This window comes from Peromyscus eremicus, chromosome 3, assembly GCF_949786415.1.
Source record: "Peromyscus eremicus chromosome 3, PerEre_H2_v1, whole genome shotgun sequence".
Lineage (NCBI taxonomy): Eukaryota > Metazoa > Chordata > Mammalia > Rodentia > Cricetidae > Peromyscus > Peromyscus eremicus.
This window is the reverse complement of record NC_081418.1, coordinates 73,881,890-73,909,112: the sequence shown is the minus strand read 5'-3', so window position 1 is coordinate 73,909,112 and position 27,223 is coordinate 73,881,890. Positions and strand designations below refer to the sequence as shown.

The 27,223-nt window shown below is 41.5% G+C and overlaps 1 protein-coding gene across 1 annotated transcript in view; it reads left to right on the top strand.

Annotated features, from left to right (window-relative positions):
• Positions 1–7,505: 7,505 nt before the first annotated feature.
• Fam13a (family with sequence similarity 13 member A) overlaps positions 7,506–27,223 on the top strand; it is a 93,920-nt gene continuing 74,202 nt past the window's right edge. The window contains exon 1 of the mRNA XM_059256695.1: positions 7,506–7,672. Within this exon, the coding sequence (XP_059112678.1) occupies positions 7,644–7,672 (29 nt within the window). The 5' untranslated portion in view covers positions 7,506–7,643. The remainder of the gene's footprint in view (positions 7,673–27,223) is intronic.

Below are 27,223 nucleotides of genomic sequence, written 5' to 3'. Positions count from 1 at the left end.
AGGCTCACCACAAGCAGAAAGCAATCATATGGTTTACCACCTTGGCTGGTGATCTCACCAGGATGGAAGCAACTATATGATTTGGTCACCATCCTGCTAATGATATCATAAAGAGGGCAAATGCCAGGTGACTTCATTGTCCTTTTGGTTAATGTGACCACGTGACACAACCCATAAAACTTTCTGATCCCACTGAGCCCTCTGGAGATCACTGAACTCCTTTTTGTATTAGACTAGGGAGGTAACAGGAGGCAGCCTCCAAGGTAATGTATTGTATTTTTAGTGTTCTGTTTTGTTTTAGTTTTTTTGTTTGTTCTGTTTTGTTTGTTTTTGTTTTTTGTTTTGTTTTGTTTTTTTATTTTTCAGGACAAGGTTTTTCTGCATAGTCCTAGCTGTCCTGGAATGTGCTCTATAGACCAAGTTGGCCTCAAACTCAGAGATTCGCCTGCTTCTGCCTTCCAAGAGCAGGGATTAAAGGTGTGTGCCACCACTACCTGGCTTGCTTTACATGATATATTTGATGGTTTCTAGAGGAGACCTAAGAGGTTTTTCCAGCCACATGCCTCCAGCACTGGCCTTCTACAAAGGGAGACATCGCTGAAATGTGTGGTGGTCCAGGGTTGAATATTGCTAAAGCACAGATCCCAACAGAAACTCAAAGGAGAAACTGCCCGGTGCTAGACAAGCTGCTGTCGGGGCCAGCTGCTGCAGCCAATGCAGGATCGGCCTGCTTGGGCAAAAGAATGGCATGTGGTTCTTATTGCCTCTTCTCTCTACCTGCTATCTCCAAGTCCATTTTCCTGAGACAGAATGTTCCCCCTTCTCACACCTTGGGGCTGCTTTGCTTCATACTTACCTGCTTTTATTTCACCCTGTGGCACCACGGTACTGTTAATTTGCTTTTGCCTTTCAGTTACAGTAGCAGAGAGAGGTTAAGAAAAAAAAAAGAAGAAGAAGAGCTTAATGTCATCACCTTCTGAGTCTTGTCAATTCCTATTCCCAAAGAATGACGCAGCAGACATGACTCATGTGGACAGCTCTATGCAGGTTGATAAGGAGTACAGGTCAGTTTGGTCCAGCCCATTTCCTGTCCAATGCAAGCCACTGAGTTCAGTTCCACAGAGCAGAAAATGCCTTTTACACATATGGCATATAGATACGTACACTGTCCTGTGCTGGTTAAGCTCACCAAGAAGCAGGCTCCAGAGAAGGGATTTAGCCCTCCCATTCCAAATTCAAGCATGTTTATCTCAATATCTTCAAAAACCCCTGTCCTGGGTCAGGCTGGGCCCCTGACTCTGTGACAAGGGGAAGGAAAACAACAAGAGAGCCCAAGAGAAAAGGCATTGTGTCCTTAAGGACAGCTAAGGTGTTAGCTATTTCCAGCCCAGGTTACTATTATTTACCTCATGACATAAAGATACCTATGGTAAAAATAATGAGATACTCCTCCATGGAGAGAACAGAGGATTTTTCTGCCTAGAAGTTTTCAACCAGCAACTCCAGTATTGGGGTTTTGACAAGGCTTTCTTAGCTGATTTCCAGGGCAAGTTGTTGACATGGGTTTGGGGATATTTTGCTCTGCATCTGCTACTTCTCTTTATCCACTGCTTACATACATTCAAGACCAAGTGCCCAACTAGGGTGGGTCATTCTCTGGACTGAAAACTACAAAATAAGAAAAGATTAGTTCCTTAGCCTTTGAGAATTATGAGAGTTGGGAGTGCTCTTAATTAGGCCCCACCAGGAACTCTTGTTAGATTTCAAGGTGGGACAAGAGGGAGAGAAAATGGCTTTTCTAGGCATGGGCTATACACTAAACTATCCCAGTTAAAATGAGAGAAATGATGTCTTCTATAATCTAAGACTATAATTACAAGATAAACATGTGAGGAGTTTCGGCTCGATGTGTGTGATTTCTTTTCTGCCTTCTGTTATTTGCAGAGATGATTCCTTCATTTCAAGGTTATTTTGATAATGTATCAAAACTCTTGCTAAAATGTAAATATTTTCTATATGCACAGGCAATCCTAATTCTTTATATGCCTTAGAGTTTCTGTTGCTGAGATTAAACACGTAACGAAAAGGTAAGTTGGGGAGGAAAGGGTTTATTTGGCTCACACTTCCACATTGTATCTGTCATTGAAGGAAGTCAGAACAAGAACTCAAACAGACCAAGAACTCAGGGCAGGAACCTGCAGAAGCCATGGAGGAGTGCTGCTTACTGGCTTGCTCACCCTTCTGCTTTCTTATAGAGCCCAGGACCACTAGCCCAGGGGTAGCCCCACCCACAATGGGCTGGGCCCTCTCCCATCCAATTACTAATTAAGAAAATGCTTTATAGCTGGATCTTATGGAGGCATCTTCTCCATTGAGGTTCCTCCTTACAGATACCCCCAGGTTGTGTCAAGTTGACATAAAGCTAGCCATATTACATTATCCTATATATTGAGCTTGAATTCAGCTTTGCTTCATTAAGGGGATTTTGTACAGTACTCTCTTCCAAGTTGAGCAACTGCCATCTTTATGAGTTCAGCAGCGCCTTCTTGCAAAAATCCAACAGATTAGAACTTGCTGATTGTGTTTCTTCATGGAAGGACAAGGTCATTGTACCCTCACCTGAGCACCTAACCCCTCCTCCCAGCTAGCATGCAATTGTACCTTCTTTGCACATGGCTTGGTGGTCTTGGGGAGGAATCAGAACATATAGGCTAAAGAGGCTAAGGGAAAGAGGCTCCACCTGTACCCTTGTGGGAGAGTCACCATCAGTACTGGGTAAAGACTTTGCAATGTGGCTCCTCTTGGGACGCTACCTGTGCTCTGTAAGTCAACCTTACACATTCACTGGTTCCCTAGGATAAGCTTTGGTAAAAACCAGAACTTTGATTTGTCATTGGAGCCTTTTAAGGAAAAGATAGACATTGCTTAATTTCCCCCCCTCCGACCCAAATTCTCACAGATGGTGAATTTTTTTTTTGTTGGTGTTACTATGACTCGTGGTATTTTTAAGAAGGAAGATACTAGGATATAAAAATAAAAATATTCTTAGTGTCTACAGATTAAAATGGCTAGATTTCTTTTATGAAAATGGAAAAAAAAGCTAGAAAGCTTATATAAGTTACGAGGGTCTAAATAAGTTATTTAGGATATATAAACGATGAGATAGAGTACTGACTTAACGTATGTCCAATCAAGGTTTATTTAAGTATGCTCGATTTCTGATCATACTTTGTCTCAGTATTGCACAGTAATGAAAAATATAAGACTGATGTAACTAACCTCAGTGTTCAATACCCATACTTGGAGTCCTACACTAATGTATTCAAAAGGAACATATTTCCCCCTTGCCCTCCAAAGTCAGCTTAGTCCCAGTGGACTGTGGGGCATCTCTCAAAAGACTATGGTGAGTCACCTTTACTCTTGTTCAGGGAGGCCATGGAGATACCACTGAGTGCACTCTTGGAGTGTTCAGTGTACAAAGAGGAGAGCTGGCAAAGAGAAAATATTCCCCTTCACACTTACAAGTGATACAATGGTCAAGTGAGGCCTTTGACTTATGACCCCTAGATGGACTAATGGGCAAAAGAAAGATGAGAAGAGTCAGAGGTTCCTCCCAAGCCCAAGTAATGCCTGAGGACCAAATATTCAAGTGGCCTTGGCATTAAAAGGAAATGATTAATTTGGGCCACCTACCTGGTCTTCAACACCAAGCAGGAAAATATAACGAGAGGGTAAAATGAGAAGTATGTTTATTTGGCAGTTAAAGGGATTCAGTCCTCAGACATTATACTTAACCATATAAGATTTTATTTAGAAAACTGTTTCTCCTAATGAGTCTCTTCTTGATAGAAAAGAAAAGACTACCCAGATATAAGACATGACCTTGGCTCAGCTCAACATTACAGTGCCTACATGAAACTGAGAAAAATGGGGCTATCCTTTTTAAATTCCAAGACCAAATATAAAAATAGCATTCTTACCAACCATAAAACACTCTCTTTCTAGAAGAGTACTTCTCACAACTGTGATGTGTCCTTCTGCACCCTCAACACCCATGTTCCACGATTAAAAGAGGCATAGTAATTTGGATGAGAATAGCCTCATAGGCTCATATATTTGAATGCTTGGTTCCCAGTTGATGGAACTGTTTGGGAAGGATTGGGAGGTGTGGCCTTGTTGGAGGGGGTGTGTCGCTGGGAGTGGTTTTTTGATGTTTAAAAAGCCCACATTAGTCTCTCTCTCTCTCTCTCTCTCTCTCTCTCTCTCTCTCTCTCTCTCTCTCTCTCCTTCCTTCCCTCCCCTCTAACTGGCAGATAAAAATGTAAGCTCTCAGCTACTGTTCCGTGTCCGCTGTCATGTTCCACACCACAATGGTCATAAACTAAACTCTAAAACTGTAAGCAAGTCCCCAACTAAATGCTTTCTTTTATAAGTTGCCTTGACCATTGTGTCTCTTTACAGGAATAGAAAAATAACTAAGATATCAAGACAGTTCAAAAAGATAATGGTGTTGATAATAAGTTGGTTCTGGGAATAGAGCTGATAATTTAAAAGCAAAAAATTGCAAATATAGTATCAAAAAGAGAACATAGTGACAATTACAATTTTGTGAGTAGCCTGTAAAAAAAAAAAAAAAATTGGAAAAACCATAGGAGTGCCTCTAAGTTGGCACACTTTTTGTTTTTTTTTTTTGTTTTTGTTTCTTTTTTTTTAATTTTATAATTAATTTAATTTTACATATCAGCCACAGATTCCCCTGTCCTCCCTCCTCCTATCCCACCCCCCCACCCCCCCTCCCCAATCCACCCCCCATTCCCATCTCCTCCAGGGCAAGGACTCCCCTGGGGATTCAACTCAGTCTGGTAGATTCAGTCGAGGCAGGTCCAGTCCCCTCTTCCCTTCACCCAGCCTGAGCAAAGTGTCCCAGCATTGGCCTCAGGCTCCAAAAAGCCAGCTCATGCACTAAGGACAGGTCCTGGTCCCACTGCTTGGGGACCTCCCAAACAGTTCAGGTTAATCAACTGTCTCACTTATCCAGAGGGCCTGATCCAGTTGGGGGCTCCTCAGCTACTGGTTCATAGTTCATGTGTTTCCACTAGTTTGGCTATTTGTCCCTGTGCTTTTTCCAGTCATGGTCTCAACATCTCTCGCTCATACAATCCCTCCTCTCTCTCACCCATTGGACTCCTGGAGCTCCACCTGGGGCCTGGCCGTGGATCTCTGCATATGCTTCCATCAGTCATTGGATGAGAGTTCTATCATGATAGTTAGGGTGTTCGACCATCCGATCGCCAGAGTAGGTCAGTTTGGGCTTTCTCTCGACCATTGCCAGTAGTCTATTGTGAAGGTATCTTTGTGGATTTCTGGGAACCTCTCTAGCACTTTGCTTCTTCCTGTTCCCATGGGGTCTTCATTCATCATGGTCTCTCTTTCCTTGTTCTCCCTCTGTATTCTTGATCCAGCTGGGATCTCCCACTCTCCTAAGCTCTCTTTCCCCTGACCCTTGTCCTTCATTACCCACCACCTCACATCCAGTTTGCTCATGTAGATCTTATCCATTTCTCTGTCATTGGGCAATCCCTATGTCTTTCTTAGGGTCCTCTTTACTAGGTAGCCTCTCTGTAGTTGTGAGTAGCAGTCTAGTCATTCTTTGTTTTACATCTAGTATCCACCTATGAGTGAGTACATACCATGTTTGTCTTTCTGAGTCTGGGTTACTTCACTCAGGATGATTTTTTCTAGATCCATCCATTTGAAGTTGGCACAATTTTTTAAATGTTATTAACTGGGTCTCTATTATTTCTGCTGCTAAAAGTAATGATCGTGGCTGTGTTACTATTCTTTAAACTTCCATAATGTGAAATAAATTATACATAGTATGTTTATGGTATTTTCTTGCATTGTATTAAACCTATTTTCTTAGGGTTTCTTTTGCTGTGAAGAGACATCATGACCATGGGAACTCTTATAAAGGAGGACATTTAATTGGGGCGAGCTTGTAGTTTCAGAGTGGTCCATTATGATCATGGCAAGAAACAGCAGCATGCAGGTAGACATGGTGCTGGAGAAGTAGCTGAGAGTTCTGCATCACAGGAAATGAACTGAGTCCCACACTGGACATAGCTTGAGCATATGAGACCTCAAAGCCTGCCCCTACAGTGACACACCTCCTCTAATAAGGCCATAACTACTCCAACAAGGCCACATTTCCTAGTAGTGCCACTTTCTATAGGCCAAGCATTTAAACACATGAGTCTATGGGGCCATACCTATTCAAACCACCACACCTATGAATTGCAATTATTTTCCTAGAAATAACACCCTAGAGCTCCTGAAGAAATAAGAGGGCTGGAGAGATGGCTCTGCAGTTAGAGCATTTGCTGCTATTGTGGAGGACCCAGGTTTGGTTTCCAGTACCTACCCAGCCACTCACAGGTATCTGTAACTCTAGTTCCAGAGGATCCTATGCCCCCTTCTGGCCTCCTCAGACAACAGTCACACATGTGGTGCACATCTGTATATGCAGGCAAACATATATATATATATATATATATATATATATATATATATATATGTAAAATACAAATTTTAAAAAATTATAAAAGACATAATAAACATTTAGAGGACCTTATGGAAAAAACTGTTTTTGGATTAGCTGTAAAAAATAGAAGAAAAATATAATAAGAAACAAGTCTCTCCAAAGTACAGCTGACATTTTGAATAGAAAAACTATTTGCAAATAGCTACAGCCAGTTCATATGAATGAAATGTACAAACAACAAACTGAAGGACTGTGCAAGCAGAGGGTTGGATCTCTTGAGGACCTGAGCCCTGTTAGGGCACTGTGTCCTCCTCCTCTTGAGTAATGTCACCAGGGACTGCTCACAGCCTAGTGTAAACAAGCATCTGGAGAAGAAAATGTGGGTAGGGCAAGGGTCCGGGTATGCCTTCCTTCCAGAAAACTCTTAGGCCTTCTCTGCCTAATGTTTGAGGGTTTTTTTTGTTTTTTTTTTTTTTTTGTTTTTTGTTTTGTTTTGTTTTTGGCCTTCTCTGGCTAATGTTTGGGTATTTTTTTTTTATTTTTATTTATTTTTTTTTCTAGGAAAACAAGGTGCAGTGCAACTCTTCCCTTGGGCCACGAAAATGCTTCCTTAGAGACGCTGTCTGTCCCTGACAATGCATTTCCTTGCTGTCTTTCTTGCACGTTGAACCATTCAGGACTGGGCTCCGCTGTAGTTATTGGTCGCTCTTCACAGACTGACAGGCTTGTCGGAAACCCGCTCAGAGGAAAAGTTTCAGGTTACTGGTGCTTGCCAAGCCCACTGAGGAGCGAGCAGAGCAAAGCGGGGTGGGGACTGGAGGAGGAGCGGGAGGAGCAGGAGCGGGAGGAGCAGCAGGAGGAGGAGCAGCCCCTCACACTCCGCTGCTCCTCCTCTGATTGGCTCCGGGTTTCAGCTGCTTCGCTGGAACAAAAGGTCAAAGTGGACTGCAGTGTAAATGTGGAGGCAGCCGATAAATAGCCTTGCCTGCAGCTGGAGGTGGAGAGGCGGTGTCAGCTGCAGCAGGTTGTGTGCTCCGCGGGTCCTGCACACCGGGCTTGGCTGGAAGACACTGGGGGATCCCGTGCAGAGTCGCACACGAGGATGGCTTGTGAAATCATGCCGCTGAGAAGGTAGTGTTCGCTGCTTATGCTGTTTGGTATATTCTGAGCAGTGTACCACAGGACTTGGCCAGTGCTCGGCATCATTCGTTAGCAGGCTGCAAACCTTGTAGTCTGTTCTTCACCGTGCTTTTTCCTTAGACTAAACAGGAACATTTAAATAACGCACTGCTTTTTCACTGACACTTCTGTCCAGCTGCGTATGATTATTGAGTTCACTTATATCCTTCTTTTAATGGAGGTGTATTTAAGATAATACCTCTGCAGCTCGAAGTAAAGCAGGTCTGCGTTAGAACTGAATGGTCTTCTCAGGTCTCCAGGCTGTTAGAACATTTTAGTGGGCTCAATGGATGGATCTGATTATCTGTTCTCTAGGCAAGGGCTTTCTCTTTTCAAGTGTATTATAATCATGGGAATAAAGGTTGAGGATAATGTCTGTCCTTGAATAATTCTAGGTAGATTTATTACCCAAATGACGCTGAAAAAAAAAAAAAAAAAAAAAAAAAAACTCTGTGTAAGAGTGATTGAGCACAGGATTCTGGCCCTGCTGCTGGGACTGTGAGGAGGAGAGAGGAGTCTCTCTCAGTCCCATGGAAGTAAAGAAGGGTGACTGTAAACAGCCCTGCCTGTCAGGAAGCACGCTCCTAGTGAAGTAGACAGGAATGCTGTGGATGTGGAAGTTACCACAGTGATGACTGAGTCCTGTCCCCACAGAAAGTCTGAGTTACTCAGCGTCACAGTTCACGGTTTAAAAACTTATTTTTGCTAATCAGATAGTCACATTTTAATTGTCATTACTTTATGTACCGTGATATTTGACTTCCTATAAATGTTTCATTTACAATTTTCTGTGTAAAATGATATCTTCAAAAATCAGATAATAATGACAATTTATTGAAAAGAAAACCTAGACAATTGAATTTTTCTTTTAAAAAAACCATGCTACAGCTGTTTTGGTTATGCTTTAACAGCAGAAATGTGGAAACTTTTATTTTTATGGTAAGACGGTTCCTACAGACTGACTGTGGTGAGGGCTAGGATGGGCATTCTTCTTCTGCTCTCCTTACATGTCCACTGTAAGGAACGTGATGTGGTGTTCAGAGCTCCTTTCCAGAGAAGTAATACTTTAATATAAAAAGACGTGTTGTTTAGAGGAAGCTATGATTCCATATTAACTTGGTGGCAAAGTCCACATGCTTGAAATTTCTAAGGGAACAAAACTAATGTACACTTTTTGGAGTTTTAACGATGTCTAATTTCAAAGTTGGGAACTTTTGTCTTTATAATGACATCAGTCCTGGAGAGTTCTACCCAGGTTGTGTTTCAGATGAAAGGTACTGGCTATTACTAAACCCTGGTGTAACTGCTTGCTAATAGAATGCCTGCTATGCAGACCAAGAAGAGCAATGTGAGTTCCTGAAAATGATTTTACATTGTTGGTCACTCCAGAGAACCTAGGGCTATCTAACTTTGCATTCAAGAATGCTGAGTCATGACTTTGGTTCTCCAGTCCCTGTACACCAGCTCCCTGGGCAGTCAATATCCCAGCTCCTCCAAGTTCAGGGGTTTGCTTTGATTGATTCCCTGGCCACCCTCACTTTCAGTTTATTTCTGCTTTTGATTATAAACTTCCTGAAGACAATGACCAGGTGTATGATGAGACTCTCTGCACAAAGGTCCCTTGTGAGCATGAGCATTTATGCAGACACCTCTGAGCTCCTGAAGAGTGTGTCTTCGGCTCTCAGCCCAACATCTTTGGCTGTTACACTCCATGTTTGTCATGGAAATGATAACCGTTGCTGAGGATCCTATCCTCAATCTGCCCAAAGGAGAGAGTTTGTAGACTCGTGCAGTGTTTCACACTACCAGAGTGCTAGAAACTGACTTGAGATAAATAGGTAAAAGATTAGCTTTAAATAGCAAGTAAAGAAATCCATGCCGAATATTTGCATTGAAAATACTGGTGTAAATTCTAGTTAATGATTGTAGCTTGTAGAAAGCTATTGACAGCTGGTCCATGTAGTAATGTAACACTATACTGCCCAACATTGTCACATAGCATATTTAATATCATGGCCTTATGAGAGGTATTCTGTTCAGTTTTGCCTGTTCAAACAAAACTTCCACATTGTTTAATGTTTTCCCTCTGATCAAACACTACTGCCCTGCCAGTGATCATGAGGTAATTAAGATACAAGTTTTGCTGTTCCACAGCAGTAAGAATTCAGAAACATCACCAGACAATTGCAATGCCATGTGGTAAATTCTGTAATACACAGCATGATTAGGGTAATAACAGATGCACCTAGATGGATACATTTTACCCTGTGTTTTATTCAACCTCATCTACGTGTCTGATGTTATTAGAGGGTACACAGGTACTGTGATGTCTACTTAACTTATAATTTTCATAGATGACTTCTTAGCCTTTCTTCACATACTGTGCAAAGGTGTAGAAGACATTCTGTTACTGCTAATCTACAGAGATGAGAATCCACACAAAGTTAAAAAGTTAGACTGATTTAAAACACCTTGGTCCTCTTTCCAGTCTTCTGTTGTCTGGGAGGAGCTCTGCATGTGCCTTTAGAGGTCAGAAAAGGGCATCAGATCCCCTGGAGCAGGAGTTACAGGTGATTATTAGCTGATAACTGAACTCTACTCCTCTGCAACCTCTCCCCCAGTTATGTGTCCAAATTCTAATATATTTACATAATTCTTACAGTTCTTGATAAAACAGCACACTTTATAACCTTCCTCTATCTGAAAGGAGTCCCGGAAATAAATAATATAAAGGGAGAAATTAAAGTGAAGAGCTGTGTTAAGAACTGAAAAGAAAGTGAGATTTTTTTACCTCTGATGACTCATGAGACTGCATGTTATCAGATCGCAGGTCAGCTGATCGCTCAGCTCTTTGTGTGATTCACATTCTATTGGTATTGCTTTCCCTGCAGCATGTGACTTTGCGAGGATCTCTATCGAGATATTTCTGCAGATAGATTTACTGTAGGGGACCAAGATACACAGGCTTATCTTAAACCAGGACAAAACTCAGCTTTCGGAGCAGAACTTTGATTTGCTAGATTAACTTTCCAGTGGCCCCTAACTCAGTTTATCTCCACAAAAGATGATGTGGAAGCCAACCTATAAGAGCTAGTGATTAATTTAGCCTCCTCTTTTAAATGTACTGGCGTCTCCAGGCTCGGGAAAACATCCAGCTCATGTCTGTGTTTATTTACCAAGTGAGAAGCAGAGGTTTATAATGTCTATACAAACTTTTTTCATCATTTCACTCAGAAAATTATAATAGCTAACATATATTCCTGAATGTTAATGATGTGATAGTGACACATGTAATAACTCCAAATTCAGTGGACTTCAAAGCAACGTGATTGATTAGCAAGTACTGATGATCCAAAGTGTCTAAAATTTTGCTGAAACTTCCTGTTAGAGGAATTTATCTGGCCCGTAAATGTTGGTCTTAAGAATATCCTTCAGCAAACACATCAACATTGACAATGGGATGACATCTGCGTTCACTGCTGAATACCTGGGTCACGTGGACGCCGGCACTCTTGAGCTGCTGCGTGGTGTTAGAGGGCCCTCTACTGCTTGTGGAGGTGATACCTCACTTGTTGGCTGGCATTTCTTACAGCCCTGCCTGCCGGTGCAATATAAGGAGGTCAAAAGCTACCTCCCTTCAGACCTATGTGGGTTTCTTTTCTGAATTTATTCTTTATCAGCAAGATGGCTTTTATTTGACAGTGACAAACCTAAAAGGAAACAAGACCTCTGAGGACTCTGTTCTCACTGTGTGGTGACTGCCTTCCCCGCAGAGCAGAAATGTTCACCAATCACTCGGGTAAAGGTCATTTGGCCAGGCATAGTGGTACACACCTTTAATCCCAGCACTTGGGAGGTAGAGACAGGAGGATCTCTGTAAGTTCGAGGTCAGCTGGTCTACATGATGAGCTCCAGGAACAGCCAGAGTTAACAGCGAGAACTTTTAACCATTTCTCAATAATACAAAGGGAAAAATGGTAATCTGAACTAAAGGAAGGATGCTTTGTTTCAAGGAGCACCGAGAAGGTGGGGGTGTTGGGCATTTGGTGCTTGTCATTGTGCAAGTTCGAGAACCTGAGTTAGACCCCTCAGCACCTATGTTAAAGCAGGACAAGGCTGTGCGTACATGTGACCCCAGCACTGGGTGACAAAGACAGGCAAATCCTGAGAAGCCACAGCCAGCCAGTTTAACTGCAAAACAACCATCTATAGGATCAGTGAGAGACTGTGTCTCAAAACAATAAGGCAGAGAGCTCTGTTGCTTTCTAATGTGACATGTTGCTCTGACTTCTGTGTGCATGCACACCTTCACACTCAGCCTCTCTTTCTGTCTGTCTGTCTGTCTCTCTGTTTCTGTTTCTGTCTCTCTCTCTCTGCCCCCCTCTGTCTCTCTGTCTCTCTGTCTCTCTGTCTCTGTCTCTCTCTCTCTCTCTCTCTCTCTCTCTCTCTCTCTCTCTCTCTCTCTCACACACACACACACACACACACACACACACACACACAACATAAAGCTAAATTCCTTGGAACAGAAAACCTTTTCAGCCTGTTTCATTCCTGTGCATATATATTTGCATGTGGCAATGAGAATCAACTGCCAAATAAATAGTCTGTGTTAGATAGAAACTTTTAAATGCACTACATAGTCTTCCCTTAAGAAGAACTAGAAAAAAATTAAAGGGACTAAAAATAACTTCCAGTCACGTTTATTGATATACCACTTGCATATCATACATTTTACTCTTTTGAAGCATGTGATTCAATACCTATCAGCATATTCACATAATGGTGCATCAATTGTAGACATTTCATCACCTAGAAAGAGACCCAGTGTTTAGCTTTCAATCTCATCCCCATGCTAGGTGACCTCTGATCCCCTTTCTGTTTCTGTGGTCCTCTCTTCTTTGGACTTATAAACAGAATGCTATGGTTATATCACATGTAACATCTTCTTACTGGCTTCTTTCTCTTCTTATGGTGTTTTTAAATTTTGTCCACATTATGGCAGGTACCAGTTCTTACTTCCTCTTATGGCTGAATAATAATCTGATTTATGGATATATCAAATTTTGGTGATCCATTCCTTAGTTCATGGACCTTTCCTCCTTTTTCTCTTAATGTTTAAATACTTACTTTTAACTTGTTTATTTGTTTATTTTACTATTTTGCAGTTTTGTACATTTGTATAGTGAATTTTAGTCATATGCAGAAATAGCTTTTGGGAATTCTGAAAATGTAGTCTCTACTTTAGAGCCAAAGGGATCCTTAGGGGCTATCTAAATCATTTTCATTTCTCATGTGGCTGAACTCAAACTCCTGGAAACAAAATAGTTGCCTAGTCAAGTACATAAACATACATGCAAAATCCCTACCCAGATATCTAAATAAAAACCATTTATATGTGAATTTGATGAGCATGGTGTGTTGAGGGGGAGAGATTAGCAGCACAGTTAAGAAGGAGATGTTGTTATCCAAAAAAGAAAACCCACTAACCCATAAAGGGAAGTGATCTGCTCATCTAGTTGCCAGAAGCATGGAGGTCTGTGAGATAGACACTCACTATACCAAAGACTGAAAGTACCTCTGAGGCCAGAGATGATTCCCTGTGTAGGCATGGAGTAATTACTCACTAAACACTTGAATTGAACACCATAGGCAATATTAGTAGAAACATCAGAACACTGTTCTCTACATAATTCCAAAGGGTTTCCATTACAAATGATAGAAATATTATTATGCCAAAACATTGCAAATAATGTATTAATTGTTCTATACATGTATAGTAAAAAGGAAAAACAATTTGGAAGACTACCTCTATTAGAATACTCCAATATTTTACCTGAGAAATAGGGAAGTTATTTTTAGCTCATTTCCTACAACTGTTATGACTGTTGATTTAGGAAAAACAACAGTATTATTTTATATGCTTATCAAAATTTGAAATTGTCTTCTAACTCTTTCTGTGTTATAGGTGATAGTGGGTAAGCTTGTTTTATGGCCAGCCATTTGAGATTATTTATACTTGGTTGTGTTTTAATATGGGGCACCTAGATTCTCTCATTCCTAGTACAGTAGCACTGTTTTGTGTTGGGAGAAATGCTTTACCATCAACACAGGGAATCAGCTACAGACCCGGAGACTCTTAGGAGCTATGTTACATTCATTCTTCATTCATTCTTGTCAATAGACACACCAAACAAGATTCCTAATTCCTAATTGTGTGAAGTGTTTTCAGAGTGCACAACTTGATAGGGATATACTGTAGGAGATTACTGCACTCATTTTATGCATAAAAATGCAGATGAACTTTGTTGGGACATATGTTCATACACTTTAAAAATTTTGTGACTCTCTTGAGCTATGTGTTTTTCTGGTACAGATTTGCTTGTATGTCTTCAAATATAATATTCCTTCCAAATTCCACATTGTCACCTTGAGATTACACTCTAAAACCAATTTTGTTTCCTCCATCAACTAGAGATTTATAATTATTATTGCCAAACCACTGAATACTGGATCCCAGGAACAAAAACAACCACTTGTCAACAAATCTTCCCCAAACCAAGTTGTTTAGTCTCAGTTTGAGAAAGATGTAGGGGCAGGGACAGTGGGCATGGTGTACTATAACTGTAGTTAAAAACAAGATAAATGGAAGCCTGAGAAGCTTGTTTTTTATGTTAGAGTACCTGTGTAATTAAGTAGAAATAGAGAATGTGAGGGGTTGAGACTAAGCAGAACTAAGACTCCTAAGGTCTCAGTTTCAGAAAGGATCAAATATAAGAATAAAACTCAGGAAAGTTGACTTTAACCAAGAACTAACTTGAAGGCCTGGATAGATTTGTTCCTGTCCCGTCACCTGAGAAGAGCTAAAATCACAGTTCAAATGGCTTTGCAAAGGCAGCCAACAGAACGAGGATGCAACCGAGTATGACTGCATCGCCAGGGAGAAAAGAACCCCTGAAACAAATTAGACCCAGACTCTGGCCAGAACAGACCACTAACACACTCACATACTGCTAACACACTCACATGCACTCACACACTGCACAGACCACTAACACTCACATACTGCACAGACCACTAACACACCCACACACTGCACAGACAGACCACTAACACACTCACACACTGCACAGGCCACTAACACACTCACATATTACACAGACCACTAACACATTCACACACTGCACAGACCACTAATACACTCACATATACTCACACACTGCACAGATCACTAATATACTCACATACTGCACAGACCACTAACACACTCACATATACTCATACACACACATTGCACAGATCACTAACACACTCACACACTGCGCAGACCACTAACACACTCACATACTGCACAGACCACTAACACACTCCCATACTGCACAGACCACTAAAACACTCACACACACACTGCACAGACCACTAACACACTCACACACACTCATGCACACTCACACACTGCATAGACCACTAACACACTCAAACGCACTCAAACACACTCATACACTGTGCAGACCACTAACACACTCACACATACACATTGCACAGACCACTAACACACTCACACACTCAAACATACTCACACACTGTGCAGACCCGACCACTAACACACTTACACACACACACACATACACACACACACACACACACACACACACACACACACACTGCACAGACCGCTAACACACTATGGTGTTTTTGTAAGTGACTTTTATGTACTTTCATCTTCTTCACATAACAAAAACTCAGGTGCTCCTCTCCCATTGGTGCCACTGTCCCAGGTCACAACTGCTTGTTTATGGTACTCTATGTTCCCCATCACATCACCACGATGCTTCCCTGGGCCTCCAAAGCCCATTATCTTGTCATCCTGTGGGTAATTCTTTCCATCTTCTTTCCCCCATAATGCCTCTGCGGCCCTTGGAATTCAGTGTGGCTTAGCTCACAAATCTCACCAACCCTGCCAGACTACACAGTGCTGCAGAGACCAAGGGTTAGAGATGGACCACGTTGGCAGCATCCACGCCTTCACAGCTAATTAGCCTCCCCTGAACATGTTCATCTCTCTTAAAAGACCTGATTGCTAATACTTTCCTCTGAGGGTGTCTGGGGAATGACAGAGACAATGTGTATAAACTCTTAGCACAAAAGCCTGGTCCGTGGTGAGCTTCCAGTCAGCAGTAGTTGCCTGTCCCTGTCTGTGAATTCTGTGAGGGTTGCCATCATATTTTACTAGCCTGTGTGCATTGTTGGCACGTGTCAGCAGTTCTAGAAAATAGCACTCAGGAAGTCTTTCAAAATGAGTGCCTGTGCAGGTCAATGCAGAGCCCACACTGCCCTGAGCTGCTCAACATTCTAAGCCCAGGACAGAATCACAGCAGAGACTCAAGTTACCTGGGCGGTCCTCCCCAGGAGGAAGGAGCAGTGGGGGGTGACGGTGAGAGGATGATTGACGGTGCCTTCTGCACATCTATTATTGTCCCCCAAACTCCTACATGCAGATTTTACCATTTGGGAGACTATATACCTATTAAAACAAAACTCTGTTAACAAATCATTGACATTTGTAACAATAGTAAATGTTGGCAGAAGTTAGTTACTCTTTCCTTCTCCCCTCTGAGGATATCTTTCTGTATACTGTGAATGTGTTGCTCTGATTGATTGATAAATAAAATGCTGATTGCCCAGTAGCCAGGCAGGAAGTATAGTATAGGCGGGATAAGCAGAGAGGAGAATTCTGGGAAGTGGAAGGCTGAATCATGAGACGCTGCCAGCCACCTCTGCCATGAGAAGCAAGATGTAAAGAACCGGTAAGCCACAACGTGACAAAGTTTAGATTTATAGAAATGGGTTAATTTAAGATATAAGAACTAGATAGCAAGAAGCCAACCACAGCCATACAGTTTATAAGTAATATAAGTCTCTGTGTGTTTGTTTCGGTCTGAGCGGCTGCAGGAGCTGGGTGGACACAGTAGCTACAGATATCTGCCTATTTTTTGTTTCAGTGACTAGAGTTGAGTATATTTTCACCTAGTGACTAATGCTCCAAAAATATTTTCTGGTCAACTAAGCTCAGCTGCTCCCAAGAAAGCTGCTCCTGGGGTTTGCATTTTAATGTACTCTCCCACTGAGGGGCTCTTTCTGTTGTTATTACAGAAGAACAGTGGCCATCACTTTCCTGTACAAGGCCTCAATGCACATGAGATCTTCTAGCCGCCTTGAAAATAAGTTTAAAATAAGCCAAGAATTTCTTTAAGTTTTAAACAACCTTTGGATTTTCAGTGAAGTCAAATAGTTTTGTTTTGTTTTTTTTTCCTGTTCTCAAGCCAGAACAAACATTGGCGAGGCCATATTCAAACATCAGCTTACCTGAACATACCCTCTTCTGGGTTCTCCACACACCACCAAGTAGTGTTTACGTTACAGGTGTTCTGACAGAACTCCTGCTTCAAATTGTGCAGTTGGAGAAAATACATTATTTTCTTTTCCTTAAGTAAGTATGGAAGAAAAGCAATTCCATTAACTTTTGACTAGAAAAGAACAAGACCATTTAAAGTAATCAACATATAGATTCCTGCAAATGTTCTAATTGTCTAAATTGATCTCACAAATGATAGACAGTATATATCTTTAAAATACTTAACTAAAGCATTGTGTGAACCCTCAGCAAAATCTTGATGCTGTTTTTATTCATCAGCTATTTACTGGGCCCATGCACTATATTAGGTACCTAGTACATGCTGGGGCACCTACATGGACACATCCCCATGGCAAAACAAGCTTGAGCACCCGACTTGCACCACTGTGTGCTTGGCACTCACATACAGCTGTAAGAAATGTCTGGGAACCTGGAGCCTAAGATGCAGCTCCCTTCCAGGGTCCTGGTAAAACCTTCCAAGATTAGATGGCCCTTGAGATAAGACTCAAGGCATTCACCAAGCAGAGAGAGGTGTGGGGTGGGAAGGAGGGACAATGTGGGCAAAAGGAGAGGAGAGGGTTACAGAGTCCCATGAGAGAAGTCCTTTTGCAGAAGCGTAGAGGGCTGAGGCAGGAGGGACTTGATGTGCCAGGCTTCAGCTTTTGGATTTTACCCCAAATGCATTGGGGAAGCAGAATAGGCTGGAGAGTGAATTGCCATACACAGCATGACTCTGGAGGAGTGCTGCAGTGAAATTAGGAGGGCTGGATGCAAGAGACAGGGAGAGTGCCTGGAGTTTGCAGAGTGCCTGGAGTTTGGTGACTGAACAAAGATGGGGGGAAGGGATAAACCTTGAAGTGAACATTTGGTTTGTTAATGTGATCTAAATACTGTCACAAGTGTGAGCCTTCCTTTTGTGCTGCGGCTTTTAAACAAGTCTTAGCCCAGGATTCTGGGAGAAAACAGAGTGTCAAACCAGTTAGCAGGTGGCTGTGGTTTACGCACCTTCTAACTGGAAGGAGAGATGCGAAGGAAATAGAAGAGAAACTTGTACTTCTTCACTCCTGGATAATTCCACTCCCTTTCATCATGTGCAACTATCCTCGCCAACTCAATTTCTTAGACACTGCAAGCTGTTAATCAGACAGCCAGAGCTGAACAGATTGTGTGGGTGGAACTGGACTAGAATGAGACAATTCTTAGTTCCTTATCAAAGTAATAAATAGTTCTTTGATTTTTTTTTTAAACACAAAGTCTTTTGCTGCCCAAGCTGGCCTCAAACTCCTTATGCAGAAGTCTTGAACTGCTTGCTGATCCTCCTGACTCCACTTTCCCGAGAGACGGGACTGGAGGAATGTGCGTGCCTACACACTTGGCTTTATGCAAGTTTGGGGGCTGAACCAGAGCTTTGTACATGCTAGGCAAGCACTCTGCCAACTAAGCCACTTTCCAGCCTGAAGACAGAAGACAGTACAGGTTAGAAAGAATGCTGCAGTTATCAAGTAAGAAGTTCCTAAGAAGTGTGCAGAAGGGTCTTCTTCCCAGGCTCCAGGGATAAGGTCCTAACAGTTGCCCATGCCATCAGGGCAGGCTAGCCAAGAGACTGGAGACATCCTGTCAGTTCCCTTGGCCTTCTAGAATTATACCATTATGTCCACCACCAGGCATATCTGGACAGTTTTCTGTGCTTCTTCTCACCCTCCATAGAGTCAGCCAACAAATGCTGTTTTTTTGGTTTTGTGTTTGTTTGTTTGTTTGTTTGGCTTAGGATGGTTCTGGCTGAGGGACTGACAAAGAAGGTGACTTCCTTCATGAGCAGATCTTAATTCAGGAGCCTTCCCTGAGTGTGCATCACACAGTATACAAGGCGACCACAGCATTTTAGAACTCTGTACTCACAGCCACAACCTGCTGGGGTTCATAAAGCCAGTTAACAGGTTAGGACCCTCATTTTGCATATATCTATTTTATATTTATGCAACTACTATACAGCACATCAAAATGGAAAGTATCTAAGCAAAATAAGAACAACATGATGACATTTGTGCTCGTGTTTGTATGTGAGTCTGTAGTGGCAGGAAACATGTGAGAAGTAGTTCAGTGGAGTGAGAGCCTCGGCAGGGTGTCTGAGTACATGCTTGGGATGAAATCCAGTGTCTGGTGATCCCCATGGACAACTGATCTTGTCTTGAGACCATAGCCTTTTCCAAGGTTGGGCATGTTTGGATTCACAGAAGAATTTGAAAACAAACTAACAAAACATCGTAATCGGTGTATAGGTTTGTGAGGACTGATGTAAGACAGCACCACCTCCCCAGGAGCTGAGAATGGCAGAAATGCATTATCTCAGGTTCCCTCAGCTCTGCAGACCTGGGGTTTGCTGGCCATTCTCCCTGCAGGAGTGAGGCGGTGGTGTCAAAGCATTACACACCTTGCTCCCAAGTGCATACGTGTCTCCATTCACGTGTCTCTTTTTTCATAATGACAGTCACTCAAGGCTTAATAGCTACATTTCAACTTGATTGCCTCCTAAAGGCCCAGCTTCTAAACAAGGTCAAGGTCACATCCTGAAGTTCAGGGTCACTGAACTTCTGTGTGTATTTGCCAGGCAATGAATTGCACATACACACACCTAAAAATATGTTAAAGATTTCTAGCTGCAGTAAAGAATCTGATAGGCAGGGCGGTGGTGGTGCACGCCTTTAATCCCAGCACTCGGGAGGCAGAGGCAGGTGGATCTCTGTGAGTTCGAGGCCAGCCTGGGCTACAAAGTGAGTTCCAGGAAAGGTGCAAAGCTACACAGAGAAACCCTGTCTCGAAAAAAAAAAAAAAATCTAGTAGATATCCCTTGGGCTTAGCTAAGTGGCAGAGTGCTTGCTAAGGTCAGGCACTTAATATTTAGGTTCAGATGGAGTACCACCAGAGAGAGAGAGAGAGAAAGGGAGGGAGGGAGGGAGGGAGAGAGGGAGGGAAGGAGGGAGGGAGGGAGGGAGGGAGGGAAGGACAAGGAGAGGAAGAAGGAGAAGGGGAAGAAAAAGCAAGAAGAAAGAGGAGAAGGAGAAGAAAAAGAAGAGGAGGAGGAGGAAGAGAAGGAGGAGAGACAGGAGAAGGGGGAGGAGGAGGAGGAAGAGAAGAAGTAGTAGATAGGCTTTCCTTAGATCTTGGAAAGTCATTTGTCTGTCTGGTTTTGCTGGACAAATAACACCTTCAGCTTGGCTAAGCTCTCCCATGTTGGCATTTCTTCTTTGGTCAGAGAAAGCCAATTCCTTTTCAAGGAAGGTAATGTGTGTTCCTACGGGCTGTGTGTAGCATTCTCAGTAACTAACACAGGAGAACTGCAAAGCCGCTGCTTTTAAGAAAGGATTGTAACCAGCTCCTCCAATTACAGACACAGACATTTAGCTACGAATTGATTGAAAACGTTGACACTCATGTTCCAGAAAGCATAGCCATTTGTGCCTTTGTGTTGTTTTCTGTTCCTGAATGGGACCAACCCCAAAACCTAAACAGCAGAACAACACAGGGAGCCTCCTGGCCCAGTTCTCATGGCCTGTGGTCAGTGCCCAAGCATGGACCGAGGCCACACACACCACGCCGGCAAGCACAGCACTCCGCAAGAGGAACTAGCATCCCTCCCTTCCAGTTCTCAAAGAGGAGCACTTCGCGCAGGGCCCAGCGGAGGAAAAATCTGAGATCAGGAAAGATTCGCTTAGCTCCCCGCTTTCACTTGCTCACTTCCTCTTTTTGCCTTTTCCTTTTTTCTTTTTTTAAGTCCTCACAGATGGTCTTCCTCATTTCTAGAAATAGTTCAACCCAATTCTTAGCATTTACCTATTTCTCTGTATTTCTCATTATCAAGAAACACGTTAAAGACCTCCTGTTTTAATTTAATTTAAACTACATTTAAACAGAGATGATGAATATGTAAATTATGTTAATTTTTTTAGTCATCAGCCACTTTAAGGGATTAGAAAGTAGAATTAATTGGATTGTTTGTGAGAACATCCAAAAAGACATTGAATGGAATGCCAGTTTGGAGACATGTTGAATACCTTACTATGGGAATTCTGCCACAGTATTTGGGTTTTTCGTTTGTTTCAGTTTTTGATTTTTGGCTTGTTTGTTCCACACATAAAACACCACGCTTTTTCTGTTCCTCATTAGCTTGCTGTCTAGTGATCTGGATAGGCATCACATTCTGTGCTTCCACAGCTCAGGGAGGGATTTCCAAGGGTCGGTGCCATTTATGTATACGATTTATCAACGCTGAGCATATGAAGAGCTTTCAGAAAAGTCTAACAACCTGGTATCCAGGTTATTGCCACTTCAGTTGTAGCTTCTTAGATGTGGACTCTTGGGGTCTATGCTAAACATTCTTCCCGCAAGCAGTTGTTTTTAGAGACTCCAACTCCTCATACCTGAGGGAGGACAGAAGCATTCTGTTGTGTCACGTGAATAGCAAAGGAGAAGCAAATGAATCCCAAACTGTGAGTTTGTCACTGGCACAGTCTCCCAGGCCAGCTCTCTCCTTCATCCACAGTGGTGTATGCGCTTGTTCTTAAAACTTCAAAGTGAATCAGAATTCTAAGTTTAGAATTCAGGCAAAGGATTATACTTAATTTAGAACTTAAGTGAAGTCATCCAATATCTTTGGACATGACTAAGATTGTCAGAATATGAACATCCATCAAGAATTTATCTAGATAGTTTGGGGCCAGGAACAAAAAAAATTTGACAACTATATAGAAATGATAATCTTTTCTAATGTTTCCCATTCTGAACTGTAAATTTTGTGAAAGAGTTCATTTTCTCAGTGCTGTTAAAAACAACTATCCTGGATGATTTTTTTTTTTTTTTATTTACTTAGGTGACTTCAAAATTCAGGGTAGCTTGAAACATTTATTTAAATTGTTTCTAGTATTAATCAAAACCAGAGTCAGATATTGGGGTAAAAAAAACTAATAGATCCAAAGAGTGGAAGAATGACCAACTAACCTTGGCTCTCCACACTTCCCAGATCAAAAAAGCCTGCAAAACCTCCAAGTCCCTCCCTACTTCCTGTGTGTCTCTCTAGCCGGCTCCCTGGGTTCTTCATACCTCTATGGTTAATTCCAATCAGCTAGTCACTGACTCGGCCCCCTGATTCAAGGTTAACTTTACTAGCAGTCTCGGAGTATCAGTGCGAACAATTATCCCACAACAGTAGCTAATTATTCTTCAAAGTTAACTAATTTAACTCATTTAAAATCAGTGTGTTGGTTATTTTAATTATATACCTTTGTCAAAAATTATATACCCCCAGGCAAGAGTACTTTTAAGAAAAGGAAAAGAAGAAATATGTTGATTATTTATCCAATTTGATTTATATACCTTCATTTTTTTTTTTTTTTTTTTTTTTTTTTTTGGTTTTTCGAGACAGGGTTTCTCTGTGTAGCTTTGTGCCTTTCCTGGAACTCACTTGGTAGCCCAGGCTGGCCTCGAACTCACAGAGATCCGCCTGGCTCTGCCTCCCGAGTGCTGGGATTAAAGGCGTGTACCACCACCGCCCGGCCTTATATACCTTCATTTTATTTTCATATATTATTGTTCCATAAATGAATTGCATTATACTGAATACTATTTATCCATAAAATGTAATATATAAAGACAGTTTCATTTTATTTAAATTTCTGTGCTTCCTTCCTCTCTTTTAGAACAGTTAAAACTGATCAAAATGACAGAGTATTAACTTACAGTTTCTGACTTTGTGCCTCATTGATGAATTTACTTTGTGCCAGTACAGCCTGAAAAAAATGTTTGCTTATGATCTAAACCTATGTTTCCATTAAGAGATATTCTTGGACTGTCATGGTGGCACATACCTTTAATCCCATTGCTAGGCAGATATTCAAACAACCAAGCCATATCTCTGGCCTATGACAAACTCTTTTGATGAATTAAAATCAATTAGAAGACAATAAACAACCAAGCAGCGTCAGGTACAAAAATAAATTGTACTCACCACTGGCCAACATTAGTGATGTGGGAATATTGGGGTATCTTTGAGGACACTGGGGCCTTTGTCAAAGCCCAGGATCCCAGAAAGTAGAATGGTCACCAAAGTGGCCTCAGGCCTTTCGGGTTCTTGTCTAGAGAATTCAAAGAATGAACTTTGAGAACCACAGAGGGTATGTTTTAGAGAGAAGTTTATAATAGATTCTCTTAAGAGAAAGTGAAGACAGAACTCCTGTGTAGCAGAAAGGGTCTCGGGGGTGGGATACCATCAAGCTGCCAGTTCTGGGGAACTTTCTGAAGAATCTACAGTACACACTGGGCTGAAGCATAGGGAGAGGATGAGCTAGTCAGCCCAGGTGGCCCAGCCGTGAGGTGTCCAGTGCCTCTACCCAGTTTCAGTCGTATTCTCATGTACGGCTTCCAGCCAAGGGAAAAGGACAACAAGGAGCCAGGAACTAGCATGCCCATTCGCAACCAAGGGCATCGCTGCACTCCTGCTTTGGGCCTCTGCCTACCTAACCAGCTTCTAGCTCCTATTCTCATCATTGTCTGGATGAGTTCTAGAAGTCCCCACTTTGAGCCTGCTTTTCTGGATAAATGAGAGCAAGGGCCAAGTACAGGGAGAGTCTTTATGAGGATCCAAAGGCAATAGGTAGTTTATTCCATTTGTGTGGGAGACTGCTTCTGTTTCCTATAAAGAAGTGTAACACTCACTTACCAAAAAAAAAAAAAAAAGTTAATGGAAGGCACAGGGACAACCTTGTTCAGAGCCCTGTACCATATGGCAGTGTGGCCCAGCACAGCTGTGAATGTGGCTCAAAACAAAATCATAAACTTACTTAAAATGCAGTTTTTCTGTGATTGATATTTTAACTCCATTGCATTATTCTCACATGAACTTTGTAGGTGACAGTGTCATAAGAAATTGTCAGGAGATTGGACATGCCTGCAAATGCTTAGCACTTAAAAAAACATATGACTAATTTATTGCCCACAAAATACATGCTAAGCATGTTAATTTACTGTACTTTGTTTTGTGTTAATTTTAAGGAGTTCTGATCTAAGAAAGACTTACAGCCCTCACTTCACAACATGAGGCGATATTTCTATCCTGTAACATGAAATCATTACAGGTCTATACCAGTAGCTTTACTGGCACAATGGTGTCCATAATATCTCTTTGACACAGAGTTCTCGACTAGAGAACAAACCGAATTGTTTTGTCAAATGTTTTCTAGGAAGAGTCTGAAGTCAAACATGTAAGTTTCTTGTGTGAGGTTGGCTTAATGTAGTCGCTCCCTGTAAAACCACTGCTCCAGATAGCTTCATCGCAGCCAAAGTGAGTATTTCCAGATGTGGTTACCTCTCACTCTTACACATTCTAGACATTCTAGCTGAATGGTACCAGCTTTGCCCTTAGCCCATCCACATTAGTCTACGATGAAACGATCCATCACTCCTCACATAGGAAGAATGTGCATAGCTAATTTATGCTTGTGTGTGTGTGCATAAGACACAAAGATGCTATGAACAGTAGTATTGTTGACCACATTGGCAATAGAACCGCTGAAGGAGATTAAAATGGTAAACCAAAAATCATAGATTGAGAAATAGTGTGTCAAATTGCATATGCCCTATTCTAGCTGGAAAGTAACATATTTTTCAACTCTTAGGACAACTGTATGTGGTGGGGGAATGGGGGGAGATTACATCACTGTAGTAAGATCTTGTTGACTTCCAAGTCAATATTGTCAGTTGAATTCAACATTTCCATTTTCATGAATGATGCTTAAGAAAATAAGTAAGCAAGAGAGACTAATTTATGCTTTTATAATAAAAGGCAGTTTATTAGAAGAAAACCATGTTAAGGAAAATTCTAGCATGTATTTTAAATGTAAAAGATTAAGTGCCTTTATATTAAGCTTCCTATTATTTCCATTTTGTTTGAGGAACTTGAACTGTGTTGAGAATTTTCTTTACATCCTCCCCTGATATCCATATCAGATTAGACTTAGCAGAGCAGCCCCAGCAGGAAAAATAGCCTGAGATTTGCCTCAGGGATGTGCTTTTCACTGTTAGGAAATCACTCTTAAAGTAGCCCACACTTAATGGAGATAGTTCATCATTCATTTTACTTTTGCAATTAACTTTGTCAAAGTAATTGTGTCTGTAATAATTTGTAGGGGTTGTATGTAATACATGAGTATTTGAATAAACTTGTTGGGCAATATAGTAAAAAGCTGCTTCTCGAAGAGTGATATAAATTACTTTTGTTTTAGGCTAATCTGAGAATACATCTACCTGATGGGCTGGCTTCTTTGAAGAAGTAATTGATGTTGGCTAGGTCCTAGGGAAAGTGTTTTGTTAACTTGAATCCGTTACAAGATCAGCAGTAATATGTCACAATTTGTGACAGGGAGAATAGAATTTTAGTAGAATTTACATGTTCTATTGATAGAAATTTTATTAATTCACAATTTGTTTTTCTTGTAGCTCACAGGAAGATGAAAGACCTTTGTCGCCTTTCTATCTGAGGTATTTCTTTATTTATTTTGTCTTATTTTGGTCTACTATAGGACATAGAGGTGAGTTAAGGTCCCGTTGGGTTTATTTGCCCATTTTTCTTTTCTTTTCTTTGAGACAGTCTCATACATCCCAGATTAGCCTGGAGTTTACTGTGCAGCTGAAGACAACTTTGAACTTTTGTTCCGCCCGCCTTTACCTCTGCAGCTCCGAGGTTACAGACTTGCACTAACCACACCTGGTTTTCTGTGGTACTGGGAATAGGGTTTTTACTGTTTAATATAATTGAAAAGACTAGAATGAGACATTTTTATTTTAAACTCAGAATGTAATTCCCAAAACTTCCTGATGCTAAGGTAGTAAGTAACCTAAATAAAAAACCTACCCAGGCACACAACATGTTGTTAGCATCCACAAGGCCCTGGGTTCAGTCCTGGCACACAGAGCTCTGATTTTTTTTTTTTTTTTTTTTTTTTTTTTTTGTGTGTGTGTGTGTGTGTGTGTGTGTGTGTGTGTGTGTGTGTGTGTACACATACAGTCCCTAGCACCCTGAAGAAGCCTTGGATTATGCTAGCTCATTTTCTGGGAAGTATAGTGAAATAGCAAATTTAAGTTTCTGGAGCTCAGGGTTGTTTCTAACATTTATAGGTCCAGAATAACAACTATTTAATAGCAGCAGGCCAAGCTAACCGACTTCAGGACAGAAGTCAGGTGAAATCACACCAGGAACTGAATACTTGGGATGTCATTGGAATCTTTTGTATTCTCCATGTGAGCCACCTGACTGAGATTTAAAACCAAATCTTCCTGATTGCATTCCTTTTATAACTACCCTCCAACCTCAAAGGCCTCTAAAATATGCTACAGTGGTGGTTCTCAACTTTCCTAATACTATAACCCTGTAACCATAAAATTATTTTCATTGCTACATCATAACTGTAATTTTGCTACTGTTATGAATCATAATGTAAATATCTGGTATGCAGGATGTCTGATATGTGACCTCTGTGAAGGGGTTGTTTGACCCCCACAAGGGTTGTGACCCACAGCTTGAGAACCACTGTGCTAGAATATCATACAACCACATAAACTAAAAATGTCGAACTTTTTAGTCTTGCCTTCATTTTAAAGTCTACTTTTTAAAGGAAATATCAGGATGCATAATATACCAATTGTTATTTACTTATTATTTATTTACTTTTAATCTAGTCTGTTGCAATCATCACAGAGTTAGATTTAGACTTTATTTCCGTAGTTTAGAACTGTGGCACAGAATGCCAGGCACAGTTGAGTGACTGCTTCCCCCAGGGCTCTGCCCTGCGGCACACTGTGTAACAGGTTTCAGGTCGAGGCAGCCCACCAGTGGTGGCTGTTTTGTTTTTAAACCCTGGTTTCATCCAAACTGAATTTGCATATTCTGATCACTGGGGAGTCTCAGCTGTGCAGCCACTGTGGGCGTTTGAAGATGTCATCCCAGAGTCCACAGGGACTCTGAGATCGCATGTAACCATGGATGGTAACAGAAAACAAGTGATTGCTGGCTAGTAGCGGAAGTTAAGCTTCACAGAGCA